Source organism: Myxocyprinus asiaticus, chromosome 1, assembly GCF_019703515.2.
Source record: "Myxocyprinus asiaticus isolate MX2 ecotype Aquarium Trade chromosome 1, UBuf_Myxa_2, whole genome shotgun sequence".
In the NCBI taxonomy this organism is placed as follows: Eukaryota; Metazoa; Chordata; class Actinopteri; order Cypriniformes; family Catostomidae; genus Myxocyprinus; species Myxocyprinus asiaticus.
The window spans coordinates 15,005,274-15,022,262 of NC_059344.1; the positions used below are offsets into that span (position 1 = coordinate 15,005,274).

General features: G+C 41.6%; 1 protein-coding gene across 1 annotated transcript; it reads left to right on the forward strand.

Moving 5' to 3' along the window:
• The first annotated feature begins 8,830 nt into the window (after nt 1-8,830).
• Nucleotides 8,831-16,326, forward strand: htatip2 (HIV-1 Tat interactive protein 2). The gene is made up of 6 exons (XM_051704542.1): nt 8,831-9,009; nt 9,861-10,044; nt 11,382-11,489; nt 12,464-12,601; nt 13,871-13,932; nt 14,090-16,326. Exons 1-6 carry the CDS (start codon nt 8,894-8,896, stop codon nt 14,298-14,300), a joined length of 819 nt encoding a protein of 272 aa, XP_051560502.1. The 5' UTR covers nt 8,831-8,893; the 3' UTR covers nt 14,301-16,326.
• The last annotated feature ends 663 nt before the right edge of the window (nt 16,327-16,989 follow it).

The window sequence follows — 16,989 nt, forward strand, 5'->3', positions numbered from 1 at the left end:
TCAGCAAGAGAGTCCCTCATCAAGCTTGGTGTCATGATCACCTTCACCTCCTAGTGACGTGTCGCTGCTTAGCCACGCTTGTTATTTGAAAGAAAGCCGAGTTTTATCAGCATGGTGTGGCATTTGCCAAGGTAGACAGACGCATAGCTGTCACTTCGGATGCATCTAAAGCAGGCTGGGGAGCCCTGTGCGAAGGATGGCCCGCATATGGCACCTGGAAAGGTGTACAAACTATGTGGCACATAAATCGCCTCCTACTGTTAGCAGTCCTGTTGGCTCTGAAAGCCTTTCGATCTGTCATACAAGAATGTCATGCACTGATTCATATAAACAATAGTCAAATAGTGGCATATATAAATTGTCAAGGAGGAGTATGGTCTCGTCCAGTACTGAAACTAGCAAGCCGAATTCTCCTCATGAACGAATCATGTCCCCTATCTGTCTGTGTTATGCACGTCCCCGCACACCTGAAGTGCAGAGCAGATTCACTGTAGCATCAGGGTCCCAGGAAGGGGGACTGGAGATTCCACCCTCAAACAGTTCAGAAGATCAGTGGACCTGTTTGCCTTCCCAGAGACTACAAATTGTTGTCTATGGTGCTTCAAGACAAAAGCTCTACTAGGCATAATGCTTTAGCTCACAGCCGAATGGCAAATTTGAATTTCCTCTCGTCCTCTTGCTACATTAACTGTTGCACAAGATTTGGAATGACAAGGAGTTCCCAGAGATGGTAGAGCTGCTAGATGCTCCCCCATGGAAATTTTCTTTGAGGATATATCATCATGGTTACTTGTGTAACGTCCTTTCCCTGATGGAGGGAACGAGACGTTGTGTTGATGTAGTGACACTAGGGATCACTCTTGGGAGCCTGAGACACCTCTGGTCTTTGATAAAAGGCCAATGAAAATTGGCGAGTGGTATTTTCATGCCACTCCCCCACACATATGGGTATACAAGGAGCTGGTATGCAACCACTCATTCAGGTTTTATGCTGAGGAGCTGAGACAAGGTCCCGGCCATTTCAGTGGGTAGTTCAGTGTTGTGGCAGGAGGGACACAATGTCTCGTTCCCTCCATCAGGGAATGAAGGTTACACAAGTAAACATAAATTCGCTATCTGTCACTCACTCGAAGTTGTGTCGATGTAGTGACACTAGGGGTCCCTATACGAAACGCCACAACTGGCTGAACTGTGTTACGTGAACTGGCAGTGTGTGATGGGCAGACCACTGTGTGTCTTGTAGCCAGCACACCAGGTTGACACGTAACCTCCCCCAACATAGTTATGAGTGTCGAACGGCCCTTTGGGGACAAGTCGACTACCCAAAAGATAGAGACAGGCTAACCCAGTCGTGGCCTCTTTTCCCGTTCTTTTTTTCCACTCCCTAAAAAAGAAGGGGGATTATCCAACTGGGCCGCCAGGTCTAGTCGGGGGGTGTCCCTCCCAAAGGGAAGACACAGCGGAGACCACACCTCGCCCAGGGGGGATATTTAAGTGGAAAAATACGTCACATGGTCTTTCCGACCATGTGGAATGTCTTCAAGGTAGATCCTACCCAACGGGGAAGGAGTTACTACAAACATGGAGACTGGGGCAGAGGGGCTCTGCCCAAGGAAGACCCAGTTTCTAACAGGGAAACGAATTAGCGGAAGATATAGATCGCATGGGGTTAGCCTTACAGGGAACCGCCACATGCGGAGCACCTACCCCAGAACAGGATTCTTAGTTAGCACGTGTACTGGGCCGGCAGTGAGTCTCTCTGAAAACTTGACTGCCACAGGGCTTGGAGGAAGTCAACCAGGGAACAAAGTTTGTGAACACTGCTGGAAATTAATGGTGCATGTCTTCAGCTCAAAAGGAGGTGGAAGGTGCTATGTGCAAGCGATACTCCCGGCCGGATATCCCGGGTTTATCCGCTTGTATTGCGTGCCACTACCTGGGACGAAACCGGTTCCACCCGGAGGTTGTAGAACCTTGCAAAGGTGTTGGGTGTTGCCCAGCTTGCTGCTCTGTAAATGTCTGTTAGAGAGGCACCCCTGGCCAGGGCCCAGGAGGCTGCTACATGCCTGGTAGAATGGGCTCATAGCCCTACCGGGGGCGGCATGTCCTGGGCGTGATATGCCATAGTTACAGCATCAATGAGCCAGTGAGCGATCCTCTGCTTGGACACAGTGCTTCCTTTCCGCTGTGCACCAAAGCAGACAAAGAGCTGCTCAGAGATCCTAAAGCTCTGCGTGCAATCCAAATATATGCGTAAAGTGTGCACTGGACACAGCAATGACAGGGCTGGGTCTGCCACCTCCTGGGGCAGCGCTTGCAGGTTCACCACCTGGTCCCTAAAAGGGGTCGTGGGAACCTTGGGCACATAGCCCATCTGGGGTCTCAGGATCACGTGAGAGTAGCCTGGACCGAACTCCAGGCACGTTTCGCTGACAGAGAACGCTTGCAGGTCTCCTACCCTCTTGATGGAAGTGAGCGCAGTCAGGAGGGCAGTCTTCAAGGAGAGTGTCTTAAGCTCGGCTGACTGCAAAGGCTCAAAGGGGGCTCTCTGTAGACCCCGAAGAACTACAGAGAGGTCCCATGAGGGAACAAGGCGCGGTCTGGAGGGATTTAGTCTCCTGGCGCCTCTTAGGAACCTGATGATCAGGTTGTGCTTCCCTAATGACTTACCGTCGACTGCTTCATGGTGTGCTGCTATGGCAGCAACGTACACCTTCAAGGTGGAAGGGGACAGCCTCCCTTCCAACCTCTCCTGCAGGAAGGAAAGCACTGATCTGACTGTGCATCTCTGGGGGTCTTCCCGTCAGGAAGAACACCACTTAGTGAACAGACGCCACTTAAAGGCATACAGGCACCTCGTAGAGGGGGCCCTAGCCTGAGTGATCGTGTCTACCACCGCAGGTCCTTCCTCAGGGGAATTTACCGGGGGGGCTGTCGCGAGGAGGGTGAGGTCCGAGAACCACATCTGGGTGGGCCAGTAGGGTGCTACCAGGCTGACCTGCTCCTCGTCCTCCCTGACCTTGCACAGGGTCTGTGCAAGTAGGCTCACTGGGGGAAACGCATATTTGTGCAGGCCAGGGGGCCAGCTGTGTGCCAGTGCGTCTATGCCGAGGGAGGCCTCGGTCAGGGCGTACCAGAGCGGGCAGTGGGAGGATTCTTGGGAGGCTAACAGGTCCACCTGTGCCCGTCCGAATCGACTTCAAATCAGCTGGACCACCTGAGGATGGAGTCTCCACTCTCCCCTGAGGGTAACCTGCCATGACAGCGCGTCTGCTGTAGTGTTGAGGTTGCCCAGGATGTAAGTTGCTCGCAGCGACTTGAAGTGCTGCTGACTCCAGAGGAGGAGACGGCGGGCGAGTTCTGACATACAACGAGAGCGCAGACCACCTTGGCGGTTGACATATGCTACCGTTGCCGTGTTGTCTATCTGAACTAACACTTGCTTGCCCTGGATCAACGGCCGAAACCTCCGCAGGGCGAGCAGAATTGCCAACATCTCGAGGCAGTTGATGTTCCAATGCAGTCGCGGGCCCGTCCACAGGCCGGCGGATGCACGCCCATTGTAAACAGCGCCCCAGCCCATTTTAGAGGCGTCCGCCGTGACCACGACGTGCCTGGAGACAAGTTCGAGGGGAACACCTGCCCGCAGAAATGAGAGGTCGGTCCAAGAGCTGAAAAGATGGTGACAGACCGGCATGATGACCACGTGATGTGTCCCGTGGCGCCATGCCCATCTTTCTTACGAAAGCAAGCCACGACTGCAACGTTGCCATGGTCATATTCTCGCAGTGAGAACATGAACCAACCACGAACGCTGCCTCCGTGTGGGTCACGCCCAGACACGAAAGACAGTGATCATGACCATCCAAAGTTGAGAGATAACGACCGCAACCAGGAATAACACACAATCGGAAAGGCATCTTTAAAAAGACATTCCGTGTGTGCTGCTCTTTTAGAGAAATATACTCTTTTAGAGAAGAAAACTCTTTCAGAAAATATACTCTCTTTTTTCTGCCAAAGCAGTGCACCAGTGCAGAGGAGGGAGAAGCCACTGAAATGCGCCATCAGATCCAGCAGAGGTGAATGAACAGTAGAAATTCAGCTCAGTGATCATGACCGTTCGGCTCCGAAGAGAAAATCTGAATGAGTGGTTGCATACCAGCTCCTTTTATACCTGTATGTCTGGGGGAGTGGCATGCAAATACCACTCGCCAATTTTCATTGGCCTTTTATCAAAGACCAGAGGTGTCTCGGGCTCCCAAGAGTGACCACTAGTGTCACTACATCGACACAACATCGAGTGAGTGACAGATAGGGAACTGCTCTCGCAAGCCCGAGGCATGATCTGGCATCCTCGGCCAGAGCTTTGTGGTCTGCATGTCTGGCCTCAGAACGGGGCCCGTCTGACACAATAGGGATTTTGTAACCAGTTTTAAACACCATACTACAGAACAAAGCCCCCTCATCGAGGTGTCTGAATGACTTTAAGTGGTGACTCTTTGCTGATTGATGCTCCCTGGGTGAGGACTCCAAGAATTGTCCTGTGCAGACAATACTTTCTTTTATACATGAGCGATTGGATCTAGGAATCTCTCCATTCATGCTTGAAAGTATATGCTGCGGCCATAGAGGCTACTCATGACCTTAATGAGGGCAGGTCCATATGCAGACACTCTCTGGTCAGTAGATTTTCATATGATGTGAGACGTCTGAGACCTTATTGCCCCATGACTGTCCCAGTCTGGGAATTAGCACTGGTATTAGATGCGTTGTGGGTCCCCCATTTAAGACTGTGCCGCTTATAATTTTGGCATCAGTAATATGGATTGGGGACCTCCAGACCCTGTCAGTCAGTAACTACTGGCCATTTCCAAGCACTGGGTCATGGATAGTGTTGCACTTGTATATGACTCACAAGGCATTCCATGGGCATAAAAGCTCATTAGACAACGTGTATGGCCTCCTTCTGGGCATGGGAGATGGGTGTGTCTCTAGAAGACATATGTCTGGCTGGGCTTCCACTAATACCTTCGCCAGGTTCTATAACCTGCATGTATCGTCCCTATCTTCCCCGAACTTTACAGAGAAAGAAGGTAATCACTGACAAATTGGTTAGTATTGGTGTGACCGAAGTTATGGTTTCGTCATTCCCAGTGGTGAATGATAGCATGTGTGCAAAGTCCCACTACCCTGTCAGCTAGTGTCATTGTGCCAAAAGCCATTGTTTCACTATCATGTCATCTATTATCATGGTGCCATAGTCATTGGCCAGACGATCACTCTGCTCCCGTATTTCCCACTTACTGGGAATAAGTGTTGCGACATTGATCCACTTTCCATGGCTAGTGTCTCTGTTTTGACATCGAGCCGTTGATTCATGGTTCCACATCCCTTCCTATTTTTCAGTTTGAAGGTGTGGCTACAGCAATGCTTTTGACTACACTGTATAGCTAGTAGGCATTGCACATCAACATTATGGCGTAATTCTTTATGGCTCCCACAGTGTCAGCTTCTGACGCAGCATCGAAGTTAATGCTCGGTTACTCATAGCGTTGCAGCAGCTATTTATTTTTTGTTGTCATGGGACAAGAGACACACTCTCCCATCCTTCAGTTGGAAAATACCATTGGTGTGAAGCTGAGCCACACTTTATGCTCACTATGACATCAGCATAGGTGGGATGCCAAGCTTCACCAGCTAATCAAATTGGTGTGATGGTACAAGGTTTCAAGGCTACCGCCCCATGAGACATTATCCTGTCAAAAATTCAATCGTTTTTCATCGAAAATTAGTTGATTTTTAAATTTTCAAACATCAAGATCAAAATCAAGAATTAATTTTTTTCCTTGGTAATATGGGCAGAAATGACTTTAGGGTATGTGGCTATTGCAACATGATACAGTAAATGGGAAGCTGGCATGTTGTTTCTGAGAGTTTCAATACCCTAAGATCGGACACATTTTGGCAACTCACTTCCAAGAGCCATCTCCTATCAGACATGTTTTTATTGGCACAAGTGTGTTTACCATCCCTTGTGGGGACACAGGAAATGTGTTGCATCGGCAGTGTGGGACACCTGGGTTCAGATCCCATGTAGTAATCATGTTTGCATAATCAGTGACAAGCGTGATTCGGAAGATCCATTTTTCACTCTAACATTACATTTTTACTCCACTGGTGGTTAGGTTTAGGTTTGGCATTGGGGTTGGGGGGGTCAGTTTATAATATATGCTTTCCTCTTCAGTATCCTAGGCAGCTGAAAACATCAATTTCAACCAAAAGTCAACCAATTTATTTTACTGTGAGTTCAGTCTGGATATTTAGAAATTGACTTTTAAAACCCTATCCTGAGAAATATCCACTGAGTAAAATGTTACAACTAGCCCCTGTCTCCCCTGATTTCAAGGTTAAATGTGCATATCTACTAGCTCAGTGTCAGTAATATAGAGGCAGCAATAAATAATATCAGCAAAGATACATACAGTTGTGCTCAAAAGTTTGCATACCCTTGGAGAATTGGTAATATATGTACCATTTTTAAAGAAAACATGAGTGAGCAGGCAAAACACATTTATTTTATTTCTTATGGGATTCATATTCAACTGTAGGTTATAACAGAATGGCACAATCATAAAACAAAACATGGCAACAGAAAAAAATGAAATGACCCCTGTTCAAAAGTCTGCATACCCTTAGTTCTTAATACTGTGTATTGCCCCCTTTAGCATCAATGACAGCGTGCAGTCTTTTGTAATAGTTGTCTATGAGGCCCCAAATTGTTGCAGGATGGTATAGCTGCCCATTTGTCTTGGCAAAATGCCTCCAGGTCATGCAAAGTCTTTGGTTGTCTTGCATGAACCGCACATTTGAGATCTCACCAGAGTGGCTCGATGATATTAAGGTCAGGAGACTGTGATGGTCGCTCCAGAACCTTCACCTTTTTCTGGTGTAACCACTGGAGGGTCAACTTGGCCTTGTGCTTAGGGTCATTGTCATGCTGGAAAGTCCAAGAGCTTCCCATGCACAGCTTTCGTGCAGAAGAATGCAAATTGTCTGCCAGTATTTTCTGATAACATGCTGCATTCATCTTGCCATCAATTTTTCACAAGATTCCCCATGCCTTTAGAGCTCACACCACCACCATGCTTCACAGTGGGGATGGTATTCTTTTCACTATAGGCCTTGTTGACACCTCTCCAAACATAGTGCTTATGGTTGTGACCATAAAGCTCTATTTTGGTCTCGTCACTCCAAATTACAGTGTGCCAGAAACTGTGAGGCGTGTCAAGGAGTTGTCGGGCATATTGTAACCGGCCTTTTTTGTGGCATTGGCGCAGTAAAGGCTTCTTTCTGGCAACTCGACCATGCAGCTCACTTTTGTTCAAGTATCATCGTATTGTGCTCCTTGAAACAACCACACCGTATTTTTTCAGAGCAGCCTGTATTTCTCCTGATGTTACCTGTGGGTTTTTCTTTGTATCCCGAACAATTCTTCTGGCAGTTGTGGCTGAAATCTTTCTTGGTCTACCTGACCTTGGCTTGGTATCAAGAGATCCCCTGAATTTTCCACTTCTTAAAAAGTGATTGAACAGTACTGACTGGCATTTTCAAGGCTTTGGATATCTTTTTATATCCTTTTCCATCTTTATAAAGTTCCATTTCCTTGTTACGCAGATCTTTTGACAGTTCTTTTCCGCTCCCAATGGCTCAGTATCTAGCCTGCTTAGTGCATCTACGTGAGAGCTAACAAACTCATTGACTATTTATACACAGACACTAATTGCAATTTAAAAAGCCACAGGTGTGGGAAATTAAGCTTTAATTGCCATTTAAACCTGTGTGTGTCAACTTGTGTGTCTGTAACATGGCCAAACATTCAAGGGTACGTAAACTTTTGATCAGGGCCATTTGGGTGATTTCTGTTATCATTATGATTTAAAAAGGAGCCAAACAACTATGTGATGATAAATGGCTTCATATGATCATTATCCTTAAATAAATTATCCACAATTATCATTATTAAATTCATAATTTTGAGATAAAAAGTAATTATTTTGGGATAAAACCTCAAAATTATGAGATACAAACTCATAATTTTGAGAGAAAAAAGTCATAATTATGAAATAAAAAGTAGAGTCATGAGATAAAAACTAGAGATACTAAGGCAAAATTATGAGTTTCTAAATCATAATTATTAAATAAATCATAATTATGAGTTACTAAATCATAATTATTAAATAAATCATAATTATGAGTTACTAAATCATAATTATGAGACACTAAATCATTACTATGAGATGAATTTACTTAAAAATTTCAAGTTTTTAATTAATATTTTTTAAATGAACAACCTAATTTATACTTTGTATAATCTCATAATTTTGATTTTTAATCTCATCATTATGCTTATTTAATAATTATTAATTTTTATTTCAAAATCATGAATTTGTTTCTCATAATTATTACTTTTTATCTAAAAAAATATGAATTTGTATATCATAGTTATGACTTACCAAAGCACATTATTTTTTATCTGGTTTAAAAAATAATAATAAAATAACATAATAAACGCTGATTTGCAATAAAATATATGTCCAATATGTATCGAATAACTTCAGTGTAGTCAAGGAGAAATTAGTAATATATATACAATGTGTGTGTGTGTGTGTGTATATATATGTATATATATATATATATATATATATATATATATATATATATATATATATATATATATATATATATATATATATATAAATATAAAATTCGGCCTGTGCCAAACAGCAGCAGCGCTGCATACTAAACAATGTGCTTAAACTGCGCAGGCGCTGTGTAAAACGAGGACGAAACAGGAAGACGCTTCAATGTATGCTCTGTTTATAACGAGCTTGGGATGAATATATTTCTGGGTACTTGTGGAAAAGCCTGTAGTTTTTTGACAGTTTTTGTTGTGGCACTTGCCGCTGTTTTTCAGTATCTGGAGAATTCAGAGACAGACGAGATCCCAAGGTGAAGTATTCATAAAAGACTACTGGTACTCTTAGTATTACTTCTGTATCCTATTTTGCAATACTGTATATTGTTGCATTATCCTGCTTATGACGATTGCATTAACAAAACATTTCCAGCAGTACGTGCTCACTCACTGTATAAATGTATGCTGATTCCTGTTCATAGTAACAGCGTACAATTTATAAAAAGGATAAGCGTTAGAATGACCATTTTCATGAATCGGGAGCATAAAATGGGCGGGGCTTAGCTGCCCAGACGCTGTCTCTAATTGGCCAGATACGATGGGTCTAAATAGTAATTCACATATTTTTACTTTTCACTGTATTCAGTTCGATTCAATTGCTATTAAAATTTCCCAGTGCTATTATTCAAGTGTAATTTATTGTTACACGCGCTGTGGAAATAGCCTGCTGTGTCACGAGGTACGTGATACTTTCCACAGCGCTGTTAAGCATGGACCAATCACTGTCGTTTGTAATTTTATGGTAAGCGTTTTTGAAACATAATTTTTTTTATAGATTGCTGGCAAAGTCTCTGTTGCTGGGGCGCATTAACATTTGTATGTCAGATATAAAACGGTTACAGTCCTTACTGTACAAAATGTCCCCAGTAAGGCAAAAAACATCCTGAGATTTGAAAGCAGCTCAGTGCGATTCCTCTTTTGAGCCACCAGACGCCCTCTTGAGGAATATAACTACTTATCTCTTTACAAACAGTCATAACATAGCAACGTTTGGTGCACGCCCAATGGAAAACACATCTTGTGGTATACCTGTGCAGAAACTGCAATATCATGGTGATGTTGCAAGAATTAAACAGGCTTGTTTGCAATCTCTTCCTCATTACAGAATGGATCTGCATGCAATGGCAGAGAAATACCGGCAGAAGAACAGAACGTGTTTTATTCTCGGCGCTTCTGGCGAGAGTGGAAAAGTGCTACTGAAAGAAATAGTTGAGCGCAAACTCTTCTCCAAGATCACTCTCATTGGACGAAGGCAGTTAACCTTTGAGGATAAAACCTATGAAAATCTGGTATGGTGTACAGTTTGGGAAAGTTCTGCTCGTGTGCAGTTTCCTCGAAAAGAATTTGGAAATTAAAATACAATAAAATGTATGGATTTATTTGCATTATACACTGATCAGCCACAACATTAAAACCACCTACCTAATATTGTGTAGGTCTCTCTTGTGCCGCCAAAACAGCGCCAACCTGCATTTCAGAACAGCATTCTGAGATGATATTCTGCTCATCACAATTGTACAGAGTGGTTATCTGAGTTACTGTAGACTTTGTCAGTTTGAACCAGTCTGGCCATTCTCTGTTGACTTCTCTTATCAACAAGACATTTCCGTCCACAGAACTGCCGCTCACTGGATGTTTTTTTTTTTTTTGGCACCATTCTGAGTAAATTCTAGAGACTGTTGTGCGTGAAAATCCCAAGAGATCAGCATTTACAGAAATACTCAAACCAGCCCATCTGGGACCAACAATCATGCTAAATCACTGAGATCACATTTTTTCCCCATTCTGATGGTTGATGTGAACATTAACTGAAGCTCCTGACCCATATCTGGATGATTTTATGCACTGCACTGCTGCTACATGATTGGCTGATTAGATAATCGCATGGATGACTGTTGGTGCCAGATGGGCTGGTTTGAGTATTTCTGTAACTGCTGATCTCCTGGGATTTTCACACACAACAGTCTCTAGAATTTACTCCGAATGATGCCAGAAACAAAAATCATTCAGTGAGGGGCAGTTCTGTGGACGGAAATGCCTTGTTGATGAGAGAGGTCAACAGAGAATGGCCAGACTGGTTCGAACTGACAAAGTCTACAGTAACTCAGATAACCACTCTGTACAATAGTGGTGAGAAGAATATAATCTCAGAATGCTGTTCTGAGATGCGGGTTGGTGCTGTTTTGGCGGCATGAGGGGGACCTACACAATATTAGGCAGGTGGTTTTAAAGTTGTGGCTGATCAGTGTATAGCAGAATATCAAACCAAGTGGCATTGATTAAAAAAAAAAAAAAAAAACAGTGCACAAACAAATACAAAACAAAATTAAGATTTAAAAAAAAAAAACAAATTGACACATTCTGGTTGACAAACAGTATATCCATAATGTGATGAACTACACCTGTGGTTATGCCACTCCATACATACATACATACATACACTAAAAATGACAGTGACCAGTTGGTAAAAAGTATTTTCCAAAATGTCTCAAAATCTAATGCAATGAAATTCAAACACTATTAAGTGTCCAAATACTTTTTGGTCCACTATAAAATAATAATGGATCTGTGGTTATCAAAGATCAAATTCTGTTAATTTTTTACTCATTGGAATTCTTTTCTTCAGGAGCAAAAGGTGGTTGATTTCGAAAAGCTGGAGGAGTATGCAGAGGCTTATCAGGGTCATGATGTGGGATACTGCTGTCTAGGTACCACCAAAGCCAAAGCTGGAGCTGTAAGTTTCAGATGTTATAGTTACCTGTGTTAAAGGTGTTCTAAGTAAAAAACTAAAATTATGAAATGACATGCAGAAAACGTCCCTATTACCTGTTAGATATCACTGAAATCGGTCTGATCCTTTGTTTAGCCAATAAGACTTTCTGCCTGTCAATCATTATGCGCTTTCACAGGGTTGTGCAAATATGCTTGTATAATTGCCGGTACGGTGTGTTGCTCCTGCAAAACACTCAGGGTCGGACGAAAAAATGCTCAGGGGGACCCATTGCCCTCCATCTGCTCGAACACAATGGTCTCTAGTGTGTCTGTGTGTGTACGCATGTCTTTGTGCGTGTGGCTATTTCAATGGCTGGTCTGGTGGAAGTTCCAGAACGGCTAAAATCGCTTACAGCACCTTTAAAAAAAAAGAAGAAAAGATAGTTACCTATGTTGCGTACATATATGCAGGATTCTTTACCTGAACCTCAATAAGACGTGAAATGAGGGGCTTTAGATATACACTTAAAGTCTGTTTCAGCCCCCGTTAAATGATTCAACTTAAGAAACAGTAGAAGACTTTTGTATAGTAATAAATAAAATGAAGATTATGCATCAGTATTAGGAGTAAATAGTAAAACATCATAAATAATGAAAAATAAAGCCCTGTTGCAAACAATTAAACTCTTTTTGGCAACGCAAGTAAATCAATTCTTACAATGTTTGCTGCTGGTAAACAACACATGGTTTTAAAGAAATTCAATCTTTTTTTTTAATTTTTATTTTTTAGAACTTTTAAGGAATAGTTTACCCAAAAATGAAAAGTCACACATCTGGGTTGGCATGAGGGTGAATAAATGATGAGAGAATCTTCATTTTTGGGTGAACTATCCCTTTAATGAGACCAAGACACATTCATGACTAACCCTATGTGCAAATCTACATTTCATATCTATTAAATGCATAACAATTAACTGTTTTAATTATGGGCTACAGGAAGGGTTTGTGCGGGTAGATCATGACTACGTTCTCAAGGCAGCAGAACTTGCCAAAGCAGGAGGTTGCTCTCATTTTCACCTTGAATCCTCCAAAGGTGCAGACAAAACCAGCAGCTTTCTCTACCTGAAAACTAAGGTATTACCGAGGGCTGTTACGTTGTTGAAATAGCTATAGGAAGAGTTGGCGTAGTTTTTTGTTTGGGATTTATTTGATATTCTTTGACAGTTCCATGTACTGGATTATAGAGAGCCCCTAAAGTGCCAAGGTGGTGGGGAAAAATGTGTTGGGTGAGGGAAAAAAAAGCAAATGCTTTTGCGTTCTCTGGCAAAACTTTGCCTTCCCCTGAGAACTTTTGCGTTCTCTCGCAAAATGTGCGTTATAATGACAGTCTTCTGCTAGCTCTACTGCAGCATTATTCCAACTCTACTGCAGCATTATTCCAACTATCGAGTTCAACAAGAGAAAGCCAGTGCAATGAAAGAGTGAAGCCCAAAAGATTTTGGGATTTAAAATAACTGCAATTCGGAACTCACTTTTAAATCATTCATATGGCCACCGTGATTGCAATCCCTTCAGAGTGCCATATGGAGTCATCATTTATGCGGTTTGATACATGTCAGTGTTGAATGATTGACTCACTCATAACACATTCACTTGTAGCCATCTGCTGGCTAATAATAAATGGCTACATAAGCATATGTACACTTCATATAAAATAACAGTTGACATTTGAGCATATATGATATTCAAATTCCACTATAGTTTGGGAAAACATACTACATATATAAAATGGTCATTTTTGTAGCATTTTTAAATATGTTGCATTTTGAATTGCATTAAATGAATATATATATATATATATATATATATATATATATATATATATATATATATATATATATATATATATTTTTTTTTTTTTTTTTTTTTTGTCTTTTTTTTATTTTATTTTTTTGCATATGCCATATACCAGATTTATGTGTTACATAATGATGCGATACAGAAAGGAGTCACTCTATCTTCTCACTCTTTACAATTTTCAAGATACAGTTTTCCACAAAACTAGGCACTGGCACCTGTCTTCTTGACTTATCTCTCATAAAAGCAATAGCCAGCAGAGCATTTAGACGCAGGAATGCATATACGAGAGCACAAGTTTCGTGAGAGAATGCAAAATAATTTGCGGGAGAATGCAAAGTTTTAAGAAAACGCAAAATAATTTGCGAGACAGCACATAGTTTTGTGAGAGAACACAAAGTTTCTCGGGGGAACAAAGTTTTGTGAGAGAACGCAAAAGCATTTGCTTATTTTTTTCCCACGCTACTAATTTTTTACCACCACCTTGGCCCTCTAGGGGCTTATGTAGGTTTATGCCTCACTATAGCTGAATTGGTGTATTTTCAGGGGCAGGTTGAAGCGGAAGTTGAGGAGCTCGGCTTTGAGCGCCTCTCCATTTATCGACCAGCGTAAGTCACTATACTCATTTTTGTTCTATACTGGTCTGATCCAAGGAATCTGTCGCAATTTCTGTATACCTCTAGGTTTGGTGTCACATATGCTTGTGTTGTGCCTGTCAGCTGGTTCATTTGATCCAAAGGTTATGTCTTGTCAACTTTTTTCTAGGGTGCTATTGGTGGACCGACAAGAGAGCAGGCCAGCGGAGTGGGTGGCCCGGAAATTTCTTGGTCCATTCTCCTCTGTTTTTCCTACTGCAATGTCCATTCCCATAACATCAGTGGTCAGAGCAATGGTTGCCAACACACTTAAAGATGGAGAAAATAGTGTGGAAATCCTTGAAAATAAGGCCATATACAATCTTGGGAAAACTGAATGAAAAACAAAAAGATTGTTTCTCATATTTCATTTTCAAGAAGTGCAATTATAGCATGGTATGATTTCTTGATAAACCAAAATATTGTTTTAATTCCATTTACAAAGACTTGAGCTATTAACATGTACAGTTGAAGTCAGAAGTTTACATACACCTTAGCCAAATACATTTAAACTCAGTTTTTCACAATTCCTGACATTTAATTGTTGAAAACATTCCCTGTCTTAGGTCAGTTAGGATCACTACTTTATTTTAAGAATGTGAAATATGAGAATAATAGAAGAGAGAATGATTTCTTTCAGCTTTTATTTCTTTCATCACATTCCCAGTGGGTCAGAAGTTTACATACACTTTGTTAGTATTTGGTAGCATTGCCTTGAAATTGTTTAACTTGGGTCAAATGTACTTGTAGCCTTCTACAAGCTTCTCACAATAAGTTGCTGGAATTTCGGCCCATTCCTCCAGACAGAACTGGTGTAACTGAGCCAAGTTTGTAGGCCTCCTTGCTCGCACACGCTTTTTCAGTTCTTTTTTCTATCGGATTAAGGTCAGAGCTTTGTGATGGCCACTCCAATACCTTGACTTTGTTGTCCTTAAGCCATTTTGCAACAACTTTTGAGGTATGCTTGGGGTCATTGTCCATTTGGAAGTCCCGTATGTGATGAGCTTTAACTTCCTGGCTGATGTCTTGAGATGTTGCTTCAATATATCCACATAATTTTCCTTCCTCATGATGCCATCTATTTTTTGAAGAGCACCAGTCCCTTCTGCAGCAATGCACCCCCACAACATGATGTTGTACCCCCATGCTTCACGGTTGGGATGGTGTTCTTTGGCTTGCAAGCCTCACCCTTTTTCCTCCAAACATAACAATGGTCATTATGGCCAAACAGTTACATTTTTATTTCATTTGACCAGAGGACATTTCTCCAAAAAGTAAGATCTTTGTCCCCATGTGCACTTGCAAACTGTAGTCTGGCTTTTTTATGGCAGTTTTGGAGTAGCGACTTCTTTCTTGCTGAGCAGTCTTTCAGGTTATGTCGGTGTAGGACTCGTTTTACTGTGGATATAGATACTTGTCTACCTGGTTCCATTCAGCATCTTCCCAAGGTCCTTTGCTGTTGTTCTGGGGTTGATTTGCACTTTTCGCACCAAACTGCATTCATCTCTAGGAGACAGAATGCGTCTCCTTCCTGAGCGGTATGATGGCTGCGTGGTACCATGGTGTTTATACTTGCGTACTATTGTTGTTTCAGATGAACGGGGTACCTTCAGGCATTTGGAAATTGCTCCCAAAGATGAACCAAACTTGTGGAGGTCCACAGTTTTTTTTTTTTTTTTTGAGGTCTTGGCTGATTTCTTTTGATTTTCCCATGATGTCAAGCAAAGAGGCACTGAGTTTGAAGGTAGGCCTTAAAATACATCCACAGGTACACCTCCAATTCAGTACACCTCCTATCAGAAGCTAACTGGCTAATTGCCTAAAGGCTTGATATCATTTTCTGGAATTTTCCAAGCTGCTTAAAGGCACAGTAAACTTAGTGTGTGTAAACTTCTGACCCACTGGAATTGTGATATAGTCAATTAAAAGTGAAACAATCTGTCTGCAAACAATTGTTGGAAAAATTACTCATGTCATGCACAAAGTAGATGTCCTAAATGACTTGCCAAAACTATAGTTTGCTAATATTAAAATCTGTGAAGTGTTTAAAAAATGAGTTTTAATGACGTCAACCTATGTATAAACTTCTGACTTCAGCTGTGCATTGTTAATAACAAATCCTTTGTATTACATAAGGGAGTGTTTCTATATCCTCCACATTGGACTCTTATGCCTTTTTTGGTAAATGTATGTGAATCAAAGTTGTGTGTACAGTGATATTAATGTGTGTTTAACTATGTAATATGTATTTGCTTAGTTTAAGCAGATCCTGCAGGGTGTGAATACTGTGTCATGCTGTCATGACTAATTGTAATAGTGAACAAAGAGATTATATGGAATACATAAACTGATTTCTGCTTAAAATAATTATTATCAGTCTTTATTTCTGTTTAATAATCTGGCAACAGATTACTGAGTGATTACATGCTTATGGGTGGGTGGTTCGGTGCTAACTTTTTCACTTTAGAAATGAAACAGTTAAAGGCTTAAGCGCACTTCAGATTTGACTTCAATTTAATTAAACTACATAGTGTAAAGCTGCACTACAGAAGATGTTTGGTTAAAATGAACAAAAATACATTAATCAGCGAGTACTTAAAACAAATCAGTGTTCAGAACCCTGTCTTTGCATTACTCTGATTTGTATTTAGAGCTGTTTTATTTAATGATAGGGAACAATTACGCCCTACTATGGTAAGACATACCTTCATTTGTTTACTTTTTGCCATATCAACAATATTTAGAGAAAAAATTGCAGGAAGATATCGTCAAAAGTTAGTTTAGGGTTTACACGAAAGTTAATTTTCATCTCTCTTTTTTGTTGTGTTTATTCAAAACAAGGTAAACTTTGTGTCATTTTAATATACAATCTGTAGCTAGCATCTTGCATAGCCTTTTAATTCCTAGCTGGCCAGCAGAAGTGAATAGCCAGGTTTAAATCCCACTTGAGCTTGTAACCTGGACCTACTTGACCCGCCTCGAATGGGATTCGAACCGGCTATCCCCAGCATGGGGGTCAGACATGCTTGC